The 23874-nt window shown below is 40.1% G+C and overlaps 1 protein-coding gene across 2 annotated transcripts; it reads right to left on the minus strand.

Moving 5' to 3' along the window:
• Nucleotides 1-1529: 1529 nt before the first annotated feature.
• Nucleotides 1530-23780, minus strand: KCTD2 (potassium channel tetramerization domain containing 2). 2 transcript variants are annotated; one of them, XM_001377865.5, is made up of 6 exons: nt 23409-23780; nt 16414-16522; nt 14326-14417; nt 12654-12749; nt 6439-6564; nt 1530-4999 (listed from the first exon to the last, which is right to left on the minus strand). In XM_001377865.5, exons 1-6 carry the CDS (start codon nt 23778-23780, stop codon nt 4970-4972), a joined length of 825 nt encoding a protein of 274 aa, XP_001377902.2. In that variant the 3' UTR covers nt 1530-4969. The 2 variants fall into 2 exon arrangements, with proteins under 2 accessions (XP_001377902.2, XP_056673158.1); XM_056817180.1 differs by having other exon boundaries at nt 1530-6564.
• Nucleotides 23781-23874: the final 94 nt, after the last annotated feature.

Genomic DNA, 23874 nt, shown 5'->3' on the forward strand with positions numbered 1-23874 from the left:
GGCCAGATGGGCTCCCTGGGAGGTCGTGTGGCAAATGAACTCTAGGACTTGATTAAATAGATCACAGACCTAGAGATGGCCTCAGTTCCCTTGAAGCTCTAGGTCTGTGAGTAGATGAGTAAATAGCCGAAGAGGGGTAATGACATTCCCACTATATAGGGTCAATAGCAGAGCTGGGATTTGAACGCAAAATCTCTTTAGTTTTGGCTCATAATGTTAAACTACACCGCATCCTTTCAGTCCTGTAATTCATTTCCCACGACCTCCCCAGCAGCCCACTTAGAGATGAAGAAACTGAAGTTCAGGGAGGTTAAGGGACAAATGTGCCTCAGTCACTCGAAAATAAGCATTTGAAGCAGGAAATTGGACTAGTTCATATCTGGGATCCCTTCCAGCTCTCCTAGGAATAAAGGAAAACATTTTTTTTCACAGAAACAAACTTTTATTTTGGGGCAAGAATAATTTTGTTGCTAAAGTGAGCCAATGGTATCAAAGGAGTGATTGTATTTCCTGAAAGAACTGCCCACAGGCGATTTTAAGTTCAAAACAATTTTCACACCAAATGTCAGGGTGTCCCCTATGAATACCTCCATGTAAGTAGGAATTATGATTTGGGCATTTAGACTATGCAAGTTGCTTTCCCAACCTCAGTTAACAGGCATTTATTTATTTATAAAACTCTTACCTTCTACTTTAGAATCAATACTTTGTTCCAAGGCAAAAAGAGTGGTAAAGCCTAGGGAATGGGGGTTAAGTGACTGGGGTCATATTTGAACCTAGGACCTCCCATTTCTAGGCCTGCTTCTCAATCCACTGAGCTGCTCTCCAACAAGCACATTGCTAAGACCTGAGAATACCAGGGTTAAAAAAAAAGTGATCCCTGCTCCCCTAGAGCTTATATTCTAAAAAAAAGAACACAACTAAGTTATGGGCAGCTGGGTGGCTGATTGAGAGCCAGGCCTAGTGATGGCAGGCCTTAGGCTCAAATATGACCTCAGACACTTCCTAGCTGGGTAGCCCTGGGCAAGTCACAACTCCAACTGCTTTGTCCTTGCCCCTCTTCTGCCTTGGAACTAATATTTAGTAGTGATGCCAAGACAGAAGGCAAGGATTTAAAAAAAAATAGATGAGGATTAGTGATCTCTTCAGTGTGAAATGAGGGACACAGGCTTCTCTCTCCCAGGTACTGATAGGCACCCAGTAGGTATTAGGTAAATTTGTCACCCCATCTGCTTACTTTGCTGCAAAGTGTCACCTGGCCAGCTACTTAGACCTTCCCATATAGTTCATCTATTGCCTTTTGGTTTGCAACACTTTCTTGGCACCCTGTTAGGGATGGATGAGGTGGCAGATTTCAAGATTTTGGTTACTGTTTTCCAGCTCAGTCCACATGACATCATTACCTATGCCTGATAGGGCCCAGACAGAGAATGGTGCCAAGAAATTCATTATCCAGGAATCTGAAGGGAATCAATGGCTTTTATGAGACAAAATCACTTTGAAGGGATTAAAAAGCACTTACACAGGAGTTGCAAGATTCATAAATTTATTTTACTCTCTTTATTGACAAAAAAAATCACAGCATTTCAAATGTTATTCAAACACTAACAGTAGCAAAGGGCACCAACAAGTGACAGATACAGTATCACACATCAGAATTGCAGGCAACACTGAGGGCACGGGAGTCCTGTCCCTGCTGGGGTGCTGCCCTCTTCTCTCTCATCTCTGGCCCCTCCTCCCCAGCACCTCAGTGTCACCCCTGAGATCAGTTAGAAATGTGCAGAAACAAAGACACATTAGAGGAGGTTGGGCCTTTCCACACCCTCCCTCCCATCTCACTGCCAGGAAATGGATTAGGCCTCTGGGACTTGAAAGGACCCTGCTTCCCCACGTGGGCGCAGGGCACCTCCTTATGGAGATGCCAGCCCTTTCACTGCATCACCGCGACAATCTCAAGAGCAGGCAGTTGTTAAGAGGGGAATAAAAAGGCAGAAGGGGCACATCTTTCAACATGGCTGTGCTGAATACAATGGACAAGACTGTGAATAACTTGAGATACTGGACCACGTTGATAGGTAAACCCAACAGGGATAAGGCTAGCTCTCCTTGTGCGACAAAGCTTTTTGAGCCTGTTATCTTGTTTCAGACAGGGGCTTCTATAAGGTGGCTTGAGCTACAGAAACCAAACCAATTGAATCATCTGTTGTATCAATTCTAAAATTTGAAAGGGGATTGGATTTCTAAAACTGCTGGAAATTTAGTTTTTTAATAGCATTGGGATACAGTGGAGTAACTTGCTAAATACCAATTAGCCTGTAAGAGCTCTGAGGGCAGGGCCCTCATACACTATCCGTCTCTCTCAAGCGCCTAGTTGCACTAGCCCCAAAGTAGATGCTTGGTATTTCTTGATTATCTTAAGAGGGAAACAGGCTGCTCTAAAGTCATCTCACAGACTACTTGCCCAAATTTTAGTTTATTTACCTTTAAGGTGTCAGCTCAGACACTTACCTAGTTACTCCGCTTCCCATCTGAAATCTGTGTTTGGGGCTTCTAGGCTTGGGTTCTGGGTTCAGGATTACCCCACAACCACTGTCTTTATAACCAGATACTGACTATCAGGGATGCCTCAACTGGTCTGATTCCATAAAGCAAACAGGGGAGTTGAATCTCCGAAGAAAAAAGACATAAAATTTAGAAAGAAGACCCTAAACGAAACCTTCTTCCTTTGGTGACATGCCTCCTGCCTGCAGTTAAGAGGCTGAGCTATATGTTTTCTTCACCCACCCAGATCTCTCTTGACACAGCAGCAGTCCTTCCTGTTACCTTTACATTGTGTTCTTTTCCTGACTAAGAACTTCCTCTCTGTAACAGATCGCCTCACAGGGCTGTTTTCAGCACTCTTACATGTCTTCTGATTTATATGATGTTTCTTTGCTGTGAAAAGGTACTGGATACAGGCTGAAGATTCACATTACCAATACAGGTTTTATATACATACACCTATACATGTACCCCAAGTATTACTGAGGCTCGGTCAAATACAAGCTATCAAATCATACAAAAGAATAAGGGACACAAGACATTACCAGGCTTCATAATCTGACCATCAGGTCATCTAAGCATTGGCCCATCACAAAGTTCAAAAGGCAACTGGCAGTGGGCAGTTTCAAGAAATTGCCAGTCCAGACTTGCCCTGGTCCCAAAGAAAGAACTTTTATCTAGTGAACATAATAGTTAAGCAGCACAGAGTAATCCAGGTCTGAAAGTGCTCCCCAAACCCCTGAACTAGGGGCAGGATTCTAATACCAGTTTCTGCTTCCCAGGGGAACCTTGAGTACATCTTTAGTATAACACCACAACACCACACGTTATCAGAAATAAAGGAAGGGATATCGGGCCCCTTGTATTCTCAAAGACAGTAACCAAAAACGCCAGAAACAGAGTCCCAGGTGCAGTTCCTTTGTTCACTGCCCAATAGAGGACTTTAGTATGATTCCCTAACCTGGCCAAACAAGTAGTTTGGGATTAAACATGACACTGTAGGGAGACAGGCGACAAAGGGAAGCATAGGAGAAGTGCAAGACCTTGGAAACTTCCATCCAACTAAGTACAAACACTAGTATGGTACAGAGTCACTGAAGCATCCGTGAGTCCTATTGGCTGGAATTAGAAATCCAAGAGAGGCATATACAAACATTGCACGTTCAATCAAGGCATTCCCCAAAAGACAGTCACGGGAGTCAACAATACTTTGCTACAATACATGGCAACATCACAACAACTTTGGCAACTTCCCCACCTCCTCCAAGCCCTGCCCTGGCTACTGCCAGGGAGCTCACAGGCTGGCAGAGGGAGACAGGACAAAGAGGGTGGAGGAGGCTGCAGAGGCAGCTGAAATAATCAAATAGAAACTTTCATTTATCTGCTGGTTAAGTAGCCTACCTGTTGGATAGATAAAGAGTACAGAACAAAAGTCAGCCTCACATCTTCTGCAACAATTGTAGGGGACACAGGAGGGGCCTTAGGAGCATCCTTGCTATTAGAGGCAAGCAAGGCAAAGCTGAACAGGGCAGCACAAAGAACCCCAGACTAAGTGCTAGCAAGCATTCATTAAGCCCAATCAAACCAGCTAGATTGCTTGGGATTCTGTGGGACACAGAGGAAAAGGAGCCACAGTTCACCTCTTACCAAAAGATGGGTCTATTCCTAGCTCCTGTGGGAAGATGGCAGGTTTAAGTGATGTGAGACAATGTGAGCAAGTTAATCTTTTAATCCCAGCGCCCGAGTTCAACAAAGACACAAGGTTCTCCTCTAATTTATTTAGACCCCAATTCTAAAACTGGGAAAGTAACATGTAAAGCAAAGATGAAGTTTTTCAGAGTCTAAAATCACCTTTCCTTTAAAAATAAAAGTTCTGTTGTTAATCTGTGCTAGATTTCTTTGCATCTGTTGTACCCGTTTGAAGAAATGGGGGGGGGGGGGTTGGGGGAGAGGAAGAAGAGAAGGATGCCAAGTAGCTGCAAATTTCCAACTCAGTAAATCTTGGAGTGAGAACATGGTACAGCCCAGGTAGGAATCCTGTTTTTCACCTGATCCAGCCATTTATGGAGCAGAGGTTGGCTAAATAGGTCCTCCTCCCCCCTTTCCCCTAGATCCTGGTAAAGGCTCGAACTAGGAACCTGGCACAACTGTTGTAAAGATCTGTTACAGCCCTGGCTAACAAAACAAAGGCAGGTTTCTGAAAAAGAACTCTTTAGGTAGGAGTCTCATCTGTTTTTTTTTTGTTGTTTCCTAGGCTGAGGGGGAAATCCTTTGGTTTCGGCCAGAATGATTCTCCATTGGTGGGCCAGGTTCAGCTTTGCCTTGCCTTAGCATGGATACTGTACAAGAGCAACACTGAACTTTGGAGAGATGCTCTGCTGGACTGCCCTCATGATGTCTAGGACTTCAGTGGATCCAGATTCTTAGTTCACATCCGAGAGCCTCGTTCCTGAAGAATCTGAAAGAGAATTAGGTGAAAGATTTGGGTTTGGATTTGGGTTTTAGGCTTTTATTAAAATGGAGACTGCTAGGCTGACTGATGTAAGGAGAAAGATGTATGGCTACTTATGAGACTGTCTGCCAAGAGCAGTTTTTATATCTATGACATAGAGAAAGGGTATTGCAGGAGTCCTTTTAATAACCCGAGGGTCAAATTTTCTCAAGCATGCCAACTACTGTGGTTGAATTTTTGTTGTTTATTGACAGTTCAAAGTGAGGTCTAAGGTCTGTGCATTGATGAACCAATAATAGTCTTGGGAACCTTAATTTTGAGCATGGCTCTCATGAAGGCTTATGCCATGGATTTGGAAATTGTTTTTGGGTAAGGAAATACTTTTATCAGTCCAAGATACTAGGCTTTCAAGGTTCAGGTATATACACCACAAAGAATTAATAATTTAATAGATAGTAGATAAAGGTTATAAAAAGAGATATTCAAGTCTCAAGAGCTACAAAGCTACCTTCTGGGCCTCAGGATGCTCAACTCTGGATTATGCTAACCAGTAAACCTAGCATTTTTAAAAGCCAAAGGTTAGGATCAAGATAGCCCACTCCACTTTGTTGACCATCCTTTTTTATCATCATTAAATGAAGAAATGTCCACAAGAATATCACCAACTAGTTCCAATCACTTGCTCAAATGGTAATTGGTCAGTATCCAAGGAGACCCTAAACCTAGGTAGCATGGTTTTGTGTAGACTCCATATCAGATCTATGTCTAGTACATACAGATTAGGAGGAAGAGTGACTTTTTTTCTTCTCTGCTTTAGGAAGTCAGGGGACTACATATATAAAACACAATTTATATAAAATAACAAGAGTTTGGTAAGTCTTTATCTGACCTAAGTATATGCTTTAATTGACCTAATTCTCCTGAGACCATGTTTGAATTTCAAGGCATGCTACATAGACCATTATAAATATAATAAATATTAAGGTGGGAAAAAAGTGGGGGGGGGGGGAGTATGAAGACCTTTCCTATGGAGGAAACAGTGATATCAGCTATTTCAAAGAGTAAATTAAGTACTTTTCAAAAGGCTTGGCTTTCTAAGGAGTACACCAGAATTGTCAGTTTCTGATATTTAAACATTAGAAAGGTTTTATTTTTAATTAATTTTTATTTTGATAGAGACTGCAAAGAGTTCATTCCACTCTGTCAAGTTCACAATTCTGAACTTCAATTCTCCACTCCCCATTAAACAATCTTGGAGCAAGATGGGGTCTGTGTTTGGTTTCAAAAATCAAGGAACTACAATGCAGGTACAAATGCAAAGCTAACCTAGGCAGGAGATAGGAATGATAAATGCTAGTTAGGACTAAAGACCCTGATAGGTGTAGAATGGAATCAGGAACAATCCTGCACCCACACCCACCCACCCACACAGCCAAGTTTCTTACCTTTGCCTTCTCACTAGGCTCTATGACAATACCATTAGTAGAGTTATTTAGCTCCCTGGAGACAACACAGAGGAATTCTGTCTGATCCTCATTTCCATAGCTATAGGAAGATCCAATATTTATTAGCTGAGAAAAGAAGGAAAGGCAGAGTGAATATAAACAGTCATATTCATCTTTCTATCTTCTGACACACCCTCATGGGTGTAACTATTACCAGAATCCAATATAAACTTTAAACAAGAATATTTCTCCTAGAGTAACATATATTATAGTTTTTCTTCTAAAAGGATAAAGAACTCCTGGAGTTCTGAGTCCCTTTGTTGATAAAAGAATTTCTAACTGATCAGAGAACAGCCTTCCATGAAGCCAACAAATACAAAATCGAGGGAAGAAAAAACCACTAGAAGTATAATCCTAATAATTAAAAATCACATTATCAATCCCAAATTAAACATTAAGAAATGAAATAGAATGCTTTTTTTTAAATGAGAAAATGTGTATGAATAATAGATATCCTCTTCAGTCAAAATTTTTACTTGCAGAACTGATGGGAGAATCGCACCAGAGAAACAGATATTATAACATATCAGATGTGAGAATTTAACACAAATCTGTACCTGTCTTTCCTTTTAAAAGCCTCCTAATGGCTCCTTGTCAATCCATCTATCAATCTTTTTAATATGTAAAGAAACACCCAAATGTAGTTAGACCCTCCACGAAATGTATACTATCTTTGGGCCCTTATGTACCCTGGTGAGACAATCCTGAAATGTATACATATTATATATGGAATGATTCACTGGAGAGACTAACATATCTCCAAACAAATCAGAGAGGGAATTGTGGGAATTTAACACAAATTTGTCCCCCACTTTCCTTTTTAAAAATAAAATTTAATTTTGAATTTGAAAATCTATTTCAGTTTCATCTCCATTCGATGATTGGATTAAAAACAAGGCCTGAGGCTTATCTGGATAAAGGGAATGCATGTGCACTCTGGGAGGATGTTAGAAGCCTCATGACTCCCTGGTGTCCCCTCATAGAAGCTTGCCTCTTGTCCCACATGACTCCTAGAGTCCTGGAAGACTGACCTCTGACCTGGACTGAGGTCAAGTCTGTCCAATGAGGAGACCCAGAAAAAATGATGTAATGGGGGTGTTAAGTTATAGATCAAGTAAACTCTTGGGGCTTTCTGGTCAAGCTATAGGAGTAAATAGAGATTACAAGGTGAATAGGAAATTTGGGTTAGCTAGGGAAGAAAGTATGCTACTGGCAAGGTGGCTATGTACCTTTTCTTTCTCTGACCTTTTTTTTTTAACTATTTAATAAATAATTATAAATTAATATATGGTCTCCAGAGAATTTAAATCAAACACAGGTAAATCTTCTGCCCAGAGATTAAAATGCTTCCATCTTTTGGAATAAATTATGTTCAATTGTAGTTCAGTATTTTATTCTGGAAACAATTGGTAGGGAGAAGTTGAGTCTGGAAACAAGGACACCTGATTGGTAAATACACTAGATTGGGAGTAAGGAAACGTTGGTTCTACAGCAAGTGCTGGTAAGTTCTGCCACCACTAGACTGACTTGGGGAATCACTTTACTACCACTATAAAAAAAGGAATCACTGATATTTTGCCTTCTCTAGCCCACAGCAAAATAATAAACATAAAATGTAATATCCTTCTTTAGAAGAATGTTTCAGAATCGATTAGTAAGCATTTCTTAAGTGATTATTATATACCAAGCTTTATGCTAATAAGCACTGAGAAATACAAAGGAAAAAAACAAAATAGCTCCTGAAACCAAAGAGCTTAAATTCTAATAGGGAGACAACTTATACATAAATCAATACTTGCAAGATTAATACAAAGAACGAAGGGAAGGCAGCCTTAAGAGGAGAAGGCATTAGCAGCTAAGAGGTCCAGAAAGGAGGTGCCAATGGAGTCAAATCTCAAAGGAAGCTGGGGATTCTATCAGTAGGAGATGAGAAGACAGAGCAAGGCAGATTGGGGGGGGAGGGGGAAGGGAGAGACAAAGAAAAGGAAGATGAGCATTGTGTGTGGAAAACAGAAAGTAGGTCAATAAAATTGGACCACAGAGTTTGTGGAGGAAAGTAATATGTTAAAAAGAATGGAAAGACAGGAAGAGGCCAGGTAGTAAAGAGTTGCTGATGAGGAGATTCTATTTGTTTTTATAAGTGATGGGAAGTTATGGGAATTTATTGACCGAGATGGGGAATCTGATTGGGAGGCTATTTAGTCCTGAACTAGGGTAGTGACTATGAAAATAGAGAGAAGGGCCATCTAGATGCAAGAAATATAGTGGAGAAAGGAACAGTAAGACTTAGCAAATGACTGGACATTGTAGGGAAAGAGAGGAGTTGAAGATGGCATCAGAGGTTGATATCCTGGGTGATACTAGGAAAAGAGGTGGTACCTTCAACAGATATAAGTGTCTAGAAAAGGGGAGGGTTCTGGGTGAAAGGCAAACTCTGTTTTGGACACCTTGAGTTTGAGCTATTTCCAAAACATCCGATTTAAATGTTCACTAGGTGGCTGGTGATAGACTCTGCCTAGATAAACACATCATTGGAATCAGTGGCACAGAAACTTGAATCCATGGGAATTGAAGAGATGACAAATGAGAAAGTGATATAAGAAAGTAACAATGAGAAAAGGGTCCAGGAAGAGTATTGGGGAATTCTCATGGTTAGTAATTGTGACTTAGATGAAGCAGCAAAGGAGACTAAAAAGTGATCAGATAGGTAGGAAAACTAAGACCAGACTTAAAAAACAGAAAGGATTGTCTTCATAAAAAGTGGGTGGTGGGGGCAACTGGGTAGTTCAGTGGATTGAGAGCCAGGCCAAAGATGGGAGGTCTTAGATTCAAATCTAGCCTCAGACGCTTCCCAGTTGTGTGACCCTGGGCAAGTCACTTAACCCCATTGCCTAGTTCTTACCACTCTTCTGCCTTACAACCAATATACAGTATTGATTCTACTATGGAAGGTAAGGGTTTAAAAAAAAGTGGGTGGTAAATATTGTTAAACACCATAGGAAGGCCCAAGAAGGATGAAGTTAGATAAAAGGTCAATACATTTGGTTACTTTGGAGAGCACACTATTAGTTGAATTATGAGGTAAGAAACCAAATTTCAGAGGATTTAGAAGAAGAATTTTTCTTTCATTCTTATCTCCTTTATTGAAGAGAAAAGATCCATACAGAAGTTTTTGCTTCTCATTTCTCTCTTCATTGGTTCCTTCTCATGGGTGTATTTCTCATTTTTATTCAGAGGAATCCAAATCTATATATTCAGCCTGAGAGCATCTCTTGAGCTCCAGTTTCATATCACTGACTTCCTGATGGACAATTTCAATAGTGTCTCAAGTTCAACCATAAGGATCATAAACGGAATTCTCTCTAACTCTAAATCTCTCCTAAACCCCTCTATTTTTGTTGGAGCACCATCATTTTTCCAGACACTGAAGTCATACAGACCTTGGAATCATTCTCAACTTTTTACCCCTTTTGCCTCCCATAATTGGTCAGCTGATAAAACTTGACAAATTGAACTTCATATCTTGCATCTGTTTCTACAGTCGCCACCCTGGTTCAGGATGTCATCAACTTGTGCCTGGACTTTTGCAATAGTGTAATTGGTTTCCCTTTTTCCAATATCTTCTTTCATCAATCAATTTAATATTTTTAAAACACAGATCTGACCATATTAGTACCCTGCCTGAGAATATTTCATGGCTTCCTTCTGCCTCCAGGATAAAATACAAACTCTCCAACTTTGACATATGACTTTCACATATGACTTCAGTCTATTTTTCCAGACACTTCACATTATACCTCTTCAAATACTCTTTGTTCTAGCGAATAAATTAACAGATGCAATCATCAATGTTTTTGAATACATCTGGCACTCTCCTTTCCTAGCACTTTTGTTTAATTACTTATCAGTTCCTTGAGAATAAGGACTGTATTTTAAAAATATTTTATTTCCCTCAATGCCTTGCACAGTTATATAAAAATAATAGATGCTTGACGAATTAAAAATTTTTTAACAAAGTTGACAATTTCCAAAACAGAATTGATAATAGAAAAAAAATTGAGTGTAATAATTTTGGAAGTGGAGAGAAGGATCACTGAATTCATTTAATCTACAATGGTACATTTGGCTCAAATAAGAAATTTTTCTTTTGGGAGAAAAGTGAACATTTTGATAATTAAACAATTCTGCCTGATGAACTGTACTTGCAAACAAATATGATACACCTAAAATTCTTTCATTCTGTTCACTTCACTCTAAGAGTTTATTGTTTAGAGAGAGAATGATAAAGTTGACAATTCTGCCACCTTAAGGAAAAAACCATTAAGCTTCTGGCCTGACAAACTCCCAAAGCTTTGGCACTCAGTGGCCATTACAGAGCCATGGAAATCATGCACAATGATTTTGCTTTGCAATAGCTTAATTTGTACACATTTCTTTCTATGCTATCTATCTTTCCTCATGGAATGTTAAGAAGCTGCTTGAGAGCAGAGGAAGTTTCCCATTTGTTTTTATATCCCCCTTGCGTCAGGAACTTAATTATGTCAGTAACATAATAAGGCACTTGATGAATGACTGGATTGATAAACTGAATAGGCTAACAAGAGATGGCCAGAGTTTATTTCTCCATGAATTTGAATCCTTTCAAATTGTACCCATTTAGTGTGTTTTACTGGCCCACATATTAAGAACCTGAGATCACCGGAAAGAAAAATAATTCTACTCTCCATATGAAAATAGGTAAACTATAAAGATGATTTTTCCCCCCTGGGGAAGGAGGAAACTTTGAGGAGAAAAACCCCCTAAAGATTTGAAGTTATTAGAAAGAATCTTAGCACATCCATTTAATAAAGAGGGCATTGAACTAGGAATTAGGAAGCCCAAGTTTTTCATATTAATTCCACAGCACCTAACTTTGTCATCCTCATCTCATTTTCACTCACCCCATAAATTCAATCATATGCCGAATATTGTAATTTCTTTCTCTACAACATCTTTAGATACGTACCTTCTCTTCATTTGGATACCACTCTAATTCAAGCCCTTATTAGCTCTTAAAAAAAATTTTTTTTTAATCCTTATCTTCTGGGGGCAGCTAGGTAGCTCAGTGGATTGAGAGCCAGGCCTAGAGATGGGAGGTCCTAGGTTCAAATCTGGCCTCAATCACTTCCTAACTGTGTGACCTTGGGCAAGTCACTTAACTCCAATTGCCCAGCCCTTACCACTCTTCTGCCTTGGAACCAATATTTGTATCAATTCTATGACAGAAGATAAGGATTTTTTTTTTTTGAACCCTTACCTTCCATCTTGGAGTCAATACTGTGTATTGGCTCCAAGGCAGAAGAGTGGTAAGGGCTAGGCAATGGGGGTCAAGTGACTTGCCCAGAGTCACACTATTAGGAAATATCTCAGGTCAAATTTGAACCCAAGTCCTTCTAACTCCAGAGCTCCACCTAGCTTTCTCCCCTTCCCCTCTCCCCCCTTGCCTCTCTGATTCATCTATATAGCTGGTGATTTCCCTAATGTGTAGATCTGGCTGTAACTCCTATACCTTTAGGAATAAAAATAAACTCTCATTTAAAGCTCTTCATAATCCAACCTCTTATCTTTCCAGTCTTCATTCACATTACTCCCCTCCATGATACTGACCTACCTGCTGTTTTGAAGAAACAGCTTCACTTCCCACCTCTGTACTTCTGTACTGGCTATCTCTGTGCTTTCCTTCCAAATTTCTGCCTCCTGGGATCTCTGGTTTTCTTCAGTATGTAGCTACTCAAAGGTCAATGGTTGCATGAAGCCTTTCCTTTCCTCCCCCTTCCCACCCCTTGACACTGCTATTGCTTTCCCCATCGAGGCTATTTAGTCTTAGATTTCTATGTCACATACATACATTCTCATGAGTCTCCTTCATTAGATCCCAAGATTCCTTAGAGCAAGGTCTGCTTAATTTTTTACTCTATTCTTAGCACTTAGCACAGTGCCTAGCACATAACAGGCACTTGGGTTGGTGACCGATTCAGCAAATATTTCAATCATTCAAGGCCTTCACATTTCCCTTTTGGGCAAGCAGATACCACCTAGACCTTATGAGAAGCGAGAAAGAGGTTTTAGCACTCTGACACACATATCATAAAGAATTCAAGATTCTAAACTATTACCTGCTCAAATTTCCAACCATCAGACATAGTGGAAACCATCTGTGTAAGTTCTTCCTCTTGGCACTGCAGTACTCTGTATACATGCTTCACAGGTCCCTACCAAAAAAAAAAAAGATTTTTGAGTTTCATATTAGGGATTAGAAAAGGTCACACTATCCCCTTTAGCTCTAAGTCTAGAAAACCTTTAAAATGTGGAGAAATAATTTACTTCCCTGATCTCATCAGAAATAATACAATACCAAACACCACCACCCCCTCCATGGGGAAATGTTAAGCTACTGTGGTTAGAAAACCTCAGAAGAACGTGACTATAACATCAGGATCCTGAGCTAAGTTTTAGAGAGCTCTTTTGGAATATGAGAAAGCAATATGGCACCTAAGCATTACAGAGGTTCTTAGCATTTTTGTGTGTGTCACAGATCCTTAGGGCAGAGGTCTGGATAAAATAAAACACATAGAAATACAATTACACTGAAATATTGCTATCAAAATATTCCCAGTTTAAGGAAATCTTGATAATGATATTCAGCATGTAGATATCACAAACAGTAAAGGATTGTCACTCACTAGAAGAAAATATGTGGTATATGGGCTCCCTGTCTGATTCATCTTTGACCAAGAAAGAGGCAACCTTTAATATGTCAGGCAGGAAAAAACAATAGCTGGACCTTACCATATAAATTTCTCAAACAGAAGAAACTGCTGGAGTCAGTAAGGAGAAAAAGGTTCATTTTATTAAGTGGAGGTTCTGCTCCAAAACAAATCAGTCTGGTATCAAAGAGGTCACATATTTGTTGTTGTTCAGTTGTATCCGACTCTTTGTGACCCCATGGACTATGATCACACCAAGGCACAGACTCTTCTATCCTCTACTGTCTCCTGAAATCTGTCCGATCTCATGTTTGTTGTTTCCAGAACACTATCTATCCATCTCATCCTCTGCCATCCCCTTCTTCTGCATTCTGCCCTGATCTCAGGCAGTAGGGTGAATATAATTGAATGTGTTAAACAAAGGTCAATGTTCAACTTTTAAAAAGAAATTACTTCATTCGGAGACAAAGTGAGTACTCATTACTGGGAACCTTTAGCCAAAGTGTGGTATGTGATTAGTGAAATGTTATTGCTCCATAAGAGAATATGATAAATTAAGAGAAAAGAAGATATGTAAACAACACACAGAACCAGAAAAATAATTTACAGGATGACAACAATGCAAAATAAAAACTTTTTGAATAGAAGCTAATGAAGGTATCATTTGAAAAATATTCCTTTGCCCTTCTCATACACACACACTCACATATTTCTCTTTCTAGGGAGTTTCTCTATCAGTATGAGCAGGTTTTGAAAGTAAAGACTCTCAAGGTCTTCACTATTTTTACAGTACTAAAATAGGGTGATTAGCCTTCCTTTCTTTAGCTGAGGGTTTTTTCTGAAGGCTTTTGTCTCCTAGGCTGATTTTTTTTTTCTTGACGTACTCATTTTGAGTAGCTAGCCTCAGAATCATGTGTAGCTGGTCATGCCTAGACTGTCTCTGAGGACTCAGGAATATACTTTCCTAACTAGAAGCTGAGCTATTTTCTCTCCAAGCAGCACGTCACCCTTTTGACACCATACTCAAAATGGTTAAGACTGTTTGGGACATTTTTCCACATAAAATTTTAAAACAAATTACTTGTGAGGTTATGTTCTCATTGTCCCGTATCCTTTCCTTAACCAGTCGCACAAGAGATGCAATGTTGTAAAATTCCGCTTCTTCCAACACACCTAAAATAAGCAAATAAAATGCTTTGTTCACTCATCTCTGCTCATAAACTTTTGTTTTTCAAACTAAGATTCTAGTCTTTCTTCCATCTAAACTGGAGACATATGTCATATTTGTGCTTGAGTTACCTTCTTTAGAATATATTTCTTAAATGGAAACAGACATGAATGACCCAAGCCTTGGGCTACAGTAGAGAGTCATACCAATTTCCAGATCAATAAAACAAGGGAGTTGGATTGGATGGTCTCTAAAGCCTAGAGCTTATAGTTCTAAAGTTGTGATTCATCATTAAGTAGTGTCTCACTTTTAAGTAGGGAGAAGGAATCAAGTTCCTGTGATTTTTAGAGGAGCACAATGGGTAAGAATGTTGGATCTGGAGGCAGGAAGATCTGAGTTCAAATCCTAAGACCCTTGGCAAGTTACTTAACCTATTTGCCTCAGTTTTCTCATCTATAAAATGGGATTAATAATACTACCCAGGGTAGTGTAAAGACAAAATGAGATATGTAAAATACTTTGAAAACTTTAAAAGTGCCAAATATTAGCTATTATTATTTTCATCCTGGATACCTCCTGGTGCTGCCAGGAACATATGGAAAAAGAAGTCATTAAAAAATTTGTAATGTTATCCAAAAGGGAACAATATCTTTGATTTATTTAGACATAATATAACATAGTGATGATCTATACTTGATAAACTAAAAAACTCAACCAACCAAGCAAAAGAAAGACTTTCCATTTTTGCCAGATGAAGAGTTTGAGAAAAATATATTTATATTTAGGGTGAGCTTGAACAAGTTAGAATCAATTGGCTCTGTATAGGGCTATTTACTTTGCTACATTTTTCAGAATAATTAAGAAAGAAAACTATAGATCAATATCCCTAGTGAATAATGATGTAAAAAATTTTAATAAAATACTAGCAAGGAGATTATAGCAATACATCGGAAGGATCATACACTAGGACCAGGTGGGTTTTATACCAGTAATGGAAGGATGGTTCAGTATTAGAAAAATTTATTAGAAGTAATAATTACAGGGGGCAGCTGGGTGGCTCAGTGGATTGAGAGCCAAGCCTAGAGACAGGAGGTCCTAGGTTCAAATTTGACCTCAGACACTTCCTAGCTGTGTGACCCTGGGCAAGTCACTTAACCCCCATTGCCCAGCCCTTACCACTCTTCTGCCTTGGAACCAATACACAGTATTGATTCCAAGATGGAAGGTAAGGGTTTAAAAAAAAAAAGTAATAATTACTACATGCCTGTCCTATAACAATGCCCCCAAATCTGGAATCTGTTGGATGGAAGGGCAGTCTCTATCTAATCTTCCACTAGATGTCCTCTGTGAAAGAGAACCAATGTTTTTGGAAAAGTGATTAGATCCGGAATCTTGTCTTCTCTAAAAACCAAAACTACAGGGCAACTAGGAATGAATTTTAAGAATAAAATATATCAGTGATTAAACTTTGCAGGGTTCCCAAAGGAAATAGAATCTTAAAGAAATTAGTTTAAGATTTTGTAATTTTTTAAAAATATGTACTTGGAAGCAAATTAAAGTGCTAAATGAAAATATCACTTATTATAGATTATCACTTTAACTGCCATCAAATGAACTCTTTCTTGGACAATAGTCATATTGAGAAAAGACTAATAAAAATGACTGTAAGCTAGGGAAACCTTTAGAAACCACATGCAAAAATAAATTATTTTCTTTCCCACTAAAGACTGATCACAGAAGTGTTCCCCTGGATAAGACAATAAATAGCAGTTTCCTGTGTGCTTTCATAAATTTAATGAACATCTCAACTGAAATGTACTAGTGGAAACTAGAGAACCAGGTCAAGTCAACATATAATTCACAACATATTTAAAGATGATCAAGGAAGGGAATATAAATAAAGCACTTTTCAAACCTTAAAGTGCTATATAAATGTTAGGTATTACATGATGCTCAAACTGGAAAACACCTGTTCTTACCTTTCTAGCAGATGTTTCTTACCTTCTTCTGCCAATTCCTTATTAATGATGAGTTTCCCATGGCGGAGGTAGTTTAGGATAGGACCAAAGTATGTTGGATCTCTGTCAATCAGATAGGCTCCTGTCTCATCCTGTCAGTTTGGTATAAGAATGCTGTGTCAATGGGAGCTTTAAAAATGGACTAAGGAGGGCAGCTAGGGAGCACAGTAGATAGAACACCAGGGGGAGGAACTGGGTTCAAATTTGGGCTCAGCCTCTTAGCACTATAACCATGGGCAAGTCACACAACCTCAACTGCCCAGCTCTTCTGCTTTAGAATGGATACTAAGAAGGTAGGAGTTAGAATAAATAATAAATGTTCTTCTAAAAGATTTATTAGGAAAAGGAATAGGAAGAAAGTTTTATACCATAGGATTTTTTTTTGGATGAACATTTTTTTTTAAACCCTTACCTTCGGTCTTAGATATTGGGTATTGGTTCTAAGGCAGAAGAGCAGTAAAGGCTAGGGGATTAAGTGACTTGCCCAGGGTCATACAGCTAGGAAATGTATGATGCTGATTTTAACCCAGGACCTCCTGTCTCTAGCCTGGTTCTCAATCCATTGAGCCACCTAGCTGCCCCACTTTGGATGGACATCTTTAAATTTTTCCAATCTTTTTTGGATCATCTTCCTAATTATAAGAAAACCCCTGTCTGGGTTCTGCAACTCTTTGAAGCTCAAGGCCAATACTAACAGATGATTGCATTCTAGTACCAATCTCACCTGATCCAGCCATGTGCCCAGAGGAAGGCTTGGGAGAACCAAGACTTTGGCTCAGAAATTCCAAGACTACTATAGTTCATGTAAAAAGAAAAAACAAAAACAAAAACGGGCTTATATTGCAATGAGGGAAATTTAGGTTGGATTAAAAAAGGTTCTGCTTGACAAAGAAATGTTTTGGAATTTTCTCAAAATATCTTAAAAATAGAATAGGCATTAGTTCATTTGGAATGTATTAATGTATCACTCAGACAAGGAAATAAAATCAAAGCAACTATCCACTGAGTTCATAATTCCAACAAAGTATCATGCTAGATGCTGGAGGGTATTTCAAGGAGTTAGAACACAATAGTGTATTACACTTATAATCTAGTTGGAAAGACAATCCTCAAATAGGAAATGAAACAATAAGAGAAACAAAACTACATTTCAAAATTAGAAGAGATGAGTTAGATATATCAATAGTCTGTGATTCTATTTAGTGAAGAGAAGTTGGAGTCAGGGAAGTATAAATGTGGTTTCCCCTTCTTCATCCCTGCCTGGTTTTGAGTCTGAAATCAATTCTCTCAGTCAGAGATCCTGCTGGTTCTTTCCCTTCCTTATATATCCCCTAGCTCCTAAGCTCCAAAGTTAGTACCTAGACTTCACTGTAGAACTTAGGGAAAGATGGTACACTTCTCCATTATTATGCTTTTCTTTTCCCAGTCTTAACACATCAACCTAGGACAATATAAAGGTGTAGTGAAAATAATTTTGGATTTTGATTAGGAACCAAAAGGTAAACTTTACTATTAACTTGCTGTGTAACCTTGAACAAATTATTTCAACTCTCTAAGGCTCAACTTATTTTTCTGTAAAATGAAAGTAGATTCCTTGAACCCTTTCTAGCTCTACCATTCATAATTCTGATCCAGACATAGATCATTATTCCTTATACCATTATTAGATCTGAGACTCCAGAAAGTGCACCACTTGAAGACCTGTCAAGAACTTTTCCCATTTCAACTCTAAGCTTAGCAGGTAGCAAAAGGGAGGGGCAGATCAATAACTGTGAGCATTATTAATATTAACATATAACATATAACTACTATATGCCTGGCATTATTAGGTATAGAAATACAAAACCAAAAATGAAACAGTTTTTCCTCAGGGAGTGTACATGTATATTGAGAGAGAAGAGGGTCAATCCTTCAGGATACTACTAGCAGCTAGAGAGATGTGGAAAAGCTTTATGGCTTCATGAAGGCATCACAAGGAAACAAGGAACTTTAAAAGGCAGAGATAAGGTGAGAAACACATTAGAGGGATGGGAGACAATGAGTGCTAAGGCTCAGAGACAAATGATCCATCATCATGTGTGAAGAACAATAAGCACACCAATATAGCTGGCCTGAAAATTTCATTGAGAGGAGTAAAGTGTGAGAAGACTAGAAATGAAGTGGCTAGGAGGTGAAGAGTTTTAAGTACAAAGGAGAGAAACTGATATTGATCCTAGAGGTAATAGTGAGGTGTTGGAATATACTGAGGAACTGGGGTGACATGATGAAACCTATACTGTAGGAAGATTACTTTGGCAGCTGTGTAGAGAAAAGATGGGAAAAGGGGCAGCTAGGTAGTACAATGGGTAGTACTGGACTTGGAATAAAAAAAGAATTGAGTTCAAACCATGCCTGTGACACTTATCAGCTGTGCCACCTTAAGCAGGTCATTTAACCTTTGTTATTCAGTTTCCTCATCTGTAAAATGAAGGCATTGGACTTGATGGCCTCCAAGTTCTCTTCCAGTTCTACATAGATCTTATGACACTGGGAGTGGAGAGAAAGTTAAGACAGGAAGATTTAAAAAAAAAGATTATTGCAAGCAGTCTAGTTAGAAGTGTAATTGAGAATTTGTTTTGGACATAATGAATTTGAGACGCTTACAAGAAAGTCTGAAATGCCCAATAGGCAGTCAGTGATATGAGACTGAAGATATGTGATATATATATTCCAGGAGCCATCAGCATGCAGATAATTGAACTCATAAGAACTAATGAAATTACTATGTAAGAGAGCATGAAGGGAGGAGAAAAGGCAGTCTTGGCCAGAGTTTTGGGGGATTCCTAGAGTTGACTGTGATGATGTGGAGGAAAATACAGCTAAGGAGACTGAGTAGTTAAAGAAGTTGGAGGAGAACCAAGAGAACAGGAAAAAACCCAAAGAGAAGACTATCCAAGGGAGAAAGGTGGCCAACACTGTCAAATGCTGTAGAGAACAAGTATGAGAACTGAAAAAGTCACAGGATTTGGTAGTTCGAGGAGAGGAAATTTAGATGAGAGTCAGCTTTTTAAAGGAGTTTAACACAAGAAGTGATAGTAGAAGATGTGGCCAAGTTTGTAGGCAGCTAGGAAGGAAATAGTAAGCAAGGAGATTAGAATTGGGAAAGAATGGAAGACAAAAAATATGGGAGAATGGAGAGGTAAAGACCATTTGAGAGAAAGGGCGTAGAGGAAAGAGCAAAAAAAGTAGTTTCCAAGTGCTGCAGGATGGAATGGCAGTGAGACATGGAGAAGAACTTTCTTGAAAGTAATGGAAGAAATCCCATTCAAAATCACCTTAAACAAAATAAAATATTTAGACCAAGACAAACATGGGAACTATATGAACATAACTATAAAACACTCTCCACACAACTAAAACTAGATTTGAGCAACTGGAAAAACATTAACTACTCATGGGTAGGACGAGCCAATATAATAAAAATGACCATCCTACCCAAACTTATTTATCTATTTAGTGCCATACCCATTGAACTTCCAAAATTTTTTTTTACTGATTTAGAAAAAACCATAACAAAGTTCATTTGAAAGAACAAAGGATCAAGGATATTCCAGGGAAATAATTTTTAAAAAAATACAAAGGAAGGGGGCCTTGCAGTCCCAGATCTCAAACTATATTATAAAGCAGCTGTCATCAAAACAATTTGGTACTGGCTAAGAGACAGAAAGGAGGATCAGTGGAATAGACTGGGGGAAAGCGACCTCAGCAAGACAGTATACGATAAACCCAAAGATCCCAGCTTTTGGAACAAAAATCCACTATCTGATAAAAACTGCTGGGAAAATTGGAAGACAGTGTGGGAGAGATTAGGTTTGGATCAACACCTCACACCCTACACCAAGATAAATTCAGAATGGGTGAATGACTTGAACATAAAGAAGGAAACTATAAGTAAATTAGGCAAACACAAATAGTATACATGTCGGACCTTTGGGAAGGGAAAGATTTTAAAACCAAGCAAGACTTAGAAAGAGTCACAAAATGTAAAATAAATAATCTTGACTACATCAAATTAAAAAGTTTTTGTACAAACAAAACCAATATAACTAAAATCAGAAGGGAAGCAACAAATTGGGAAACCATCTTTATAAAAACCTCTGACAAAGGTCTAATTACTGAAATTTACAAAGAGCTAAATCAATTGTACAAAAAATCAAGCCATTCTCCAATTGAAAAATGGGCAAGGGACATGAATAGGCAGTTTTCAGATAAAGAAATCAAAAGTATTAATAAGCACATGAAAAAGTGTTCTAAATCCCAGATAATCGGAGAGATGCAAATCAAAACAACTCTGAGGTATCACATCACACCTAGCAGATTGGCTAACATGACAGTGAAGGAAAGTAATGAATGCTAGAGGGGATGTGGCAAAGTTGGGACATTAATGCATTGCTGGTAGAGTTGTGAATTGATCCAACCATTCTGGAGGGCAATTTGGAACTATGCCCAAAGAGTGCTAAAAGACTGTCTGTCCTTTGATCCAGCCATAGCTGCTGGGTTTGTACCCCAAAGAGATAATAAGTAAAAAGACTTGTACAAGAATATTCATAGCTGTGCTCTTTGTGGTGGCCAAAAATTGGAAAATGAGGGGATGCCCTTCAATTGAAGAATGGCTGAACAAATTGTGGTATATGTTGGTGATGGAATAGTATTGTGCTAAAAGGAATAATAAAGTGGAGGAATTCCATGGAGACTGGAACAACCTCCAGGAAGTGATGCAGAGTGAAAGGAGCAGAACCAGGAAAACATTGTACACAGAGACTGATACACTGTGGTACAATTGAACGTAATGGACTTCTCCATTAGTGTCAATGCAATGTCCCTGAACAATCTGTAGGGATCTATGAGAAGAAAACACTATCCATAAGCAGAGGACAAACTGTGGGAGTAAAAACACCGAGGAAAAGCAACTGCTTGACTACAGGGGTTAAGGGACATGTCTGAGGAGAGACTCTAAATGAACACTCTAATGCAAATACCAACAACATGGAAGGTTCGAATCAAGAACACATGTTATACCCAGTGGAATCAATCGCACATGGGCTATGGGAGAGGTGGGGGAGGGGGAGGAAAAGAAAATGATCTTTGTCTCCAATGAATAATGTTTGGAAATGACCAAATAAAATAATGTTTAAAAAAAAGAAAGTAATGGAAGGAAGGAGAAAACAATTTAGTGAGAAAAATTTTTAAGGAAGGGGGTGGAATTTTGAATAGGTTCTACATTTTATACATCAAAGAAGTTAAATAGATTACAGGAAGGGGCTGTCCTTGGATGTGGGAATGAAGAATCATAAGATTTAAAACTTGAAAAGCCTTCAGCGATCATCTACTCTAACCCCTTCATTTTGCAAATGAGAACACTGTGACCCAGGGAGGCTCTGCTTTTCCTCAAAGCAACACAGATGGCAAGTAGCAGACCTAAATGTCTAACCCAGGTTCTGATTCTCCAACCAGAAAAGATGGCTGGAAGCCAGCCAAATATGCCTATGTTAATGTTAGTTGGTCCACCGCAAGATCGTGGGGTAGGTGCATGTGTGCATTTCTATTGTAGGCACTACCTTTGGGGGTGGGGGAAGAATGGCTAGAAAAGGCTTCCAGGGGCATTGGGAAGAAAAGGGGCTGAGGAAGGAACTTGGAAGAAAGAAAAGAGGAGCTGGGAAGCAGCCTAGGCACAGAGAAGAAGCTTATCTCCCAAACCTTCCCCTTTCCAGACTTCCCTATTACAATCCAGTTTCTTCCTCTTTCCCCAGACTGGTAGCCTAGGTGTCAACCTTCATTAATCTGTCTCTCACCTCCCATATCCAATCTGCCAATGCTTGTTGATTTCACCTCTTCAACATCTCTGATAAATACCTCCCGTTCCCCCTTTCTCCTTGGACACTGTCAGCACCCTGGTACAGATCCTCATCACTTCACACTTGAACTATTGCAAATGTGTGTTGGTGGATCTGCCTGATTCAAGTCTGTCCACCCAGATTCAGTCACTAATGGGATCTTTCTACAGCTCATCTCAATAAATTCAAAGGGTCTCCCTAACATCTCTAGGATCAAATACAAAATGCAGTTTGGCATTCAAAGTGCTTCATAATCTAGCCTCCTCTTACTCTTCCAGTCTTCATACAACTTACTCCTACCCACATAGTCTCTCCAGTGACAGTCTCCTGGCTATTCCACAAACAAGATTCAACTCCAGGCATTTTCTCTGCTTCCCCCTCCCTCAAATGTTCACCCTACTGGCTTCTTTCCCTCCCTCTACAAGAAATCTTCCTCAACTCCTCTTAGAATCTTAGTTCCTTCCCTCTGTTGGTTTCCTTTTATCCCGAATCTATATATAGCTTGTTTACAGTTTTTGCTTGTTGTCTCCCCCATTAGACTGTAAGAGCTGGGACTTTTTTTTTTTGCCTTTCTTTGTATACCCAATACTTAGCACATAGTAGGCGCTTAATCCTTATTGATAGACTGACAGGGGAGAAAAGAGTACTTCAGGCATGGTGGAAAGAAAAATGTGGAGGCCTGGGAAGATTAAAAAAAGAAGAGGGGGAAGAGAAAGGCTGGAAACTGATCCTGGGATGCTGGAGAGGGAAAGGATGGTGGGGAGCCTGGGATGCTAAGGAAGGGAGGATTGGGGAGTGGGGGGCAGGAGGAGCTGGGGCTGACTATGAAAGGAGTATAACAAGGGAAGGGTTGGAGGCGGAGCCCGAGATGCTGGGAAGGAAAGGACTGGGTGAGGGTGGTAGCCTGGGGTGCTGGGACCAGGCAGGGAGGTGGAAAGAATTGGGGTTGACCGTGGAAGTGGGTTGAATGTTTAGGTAAGGAAGGGCTTGGGGGGGGGCGCGCAGTGTTGGGGTGCTGGGGAGGGACGGAAGTCTTGTTTTGAAAGGAATGGTGGTGGGGAGGGAACCAAGAGTGGAGGGGGCCGGGGGCTCGGCCCTGGCTCACCTTGTCTGAGTCCAGCTCCGGGTCCTCCTGGCAGCAGAGACGGCACAGGAAGGACTTGGGCTCCCGACCCAATGTCTGCCTAGTGGTCACGAAGTAGGTGCCTCCTACATTGAGTCGGACCCAGCGCCCCGCGCCCCCAGTCCGCTCCGGCGGCCCCGGCCCTGGTTGCGGCGATGACGAAAGACCGGAGGCCGTGGCGGCGGCTGCTGGGCGGCCGTGGCCGCGAGAGGAAGCCGTGGTGGCGGCAGCGATGGAGGAGGAGGAGCCGCGGGGGCTGGCGCTGGCTGGGCCGCGGCCGTCCCCGAGGCCGCCCCCTCCCACCGTCGAGTCCACTTGCAGTTCAGCCATCTTGGACCCCTCCTGCCCGCGCATCCCCGGGCCGGTCCATTCCCATTCCACGGCAGGGAGAGCCGGACCGGCCCAACGGCAGGGGAAGGAGGGGTCTGCGCCGCCAGCACCCCAAGCC

Source organism: Monodelphis domestica, chromosome 2 (assembly GCF_027887165.1).
Source record: "Monodelphis domestica isolate mMonDom1 chromosome 2, mMonDom1.pri, whole genome shotgun sequence".
Taxonomy (NCBI): domain Eukaryota; kingdom Metazoa; phylum Chordata; class Mammalia; order Didelphimorphia; family Didelphidae; genus Monodelphis; species Monodelphis domestica.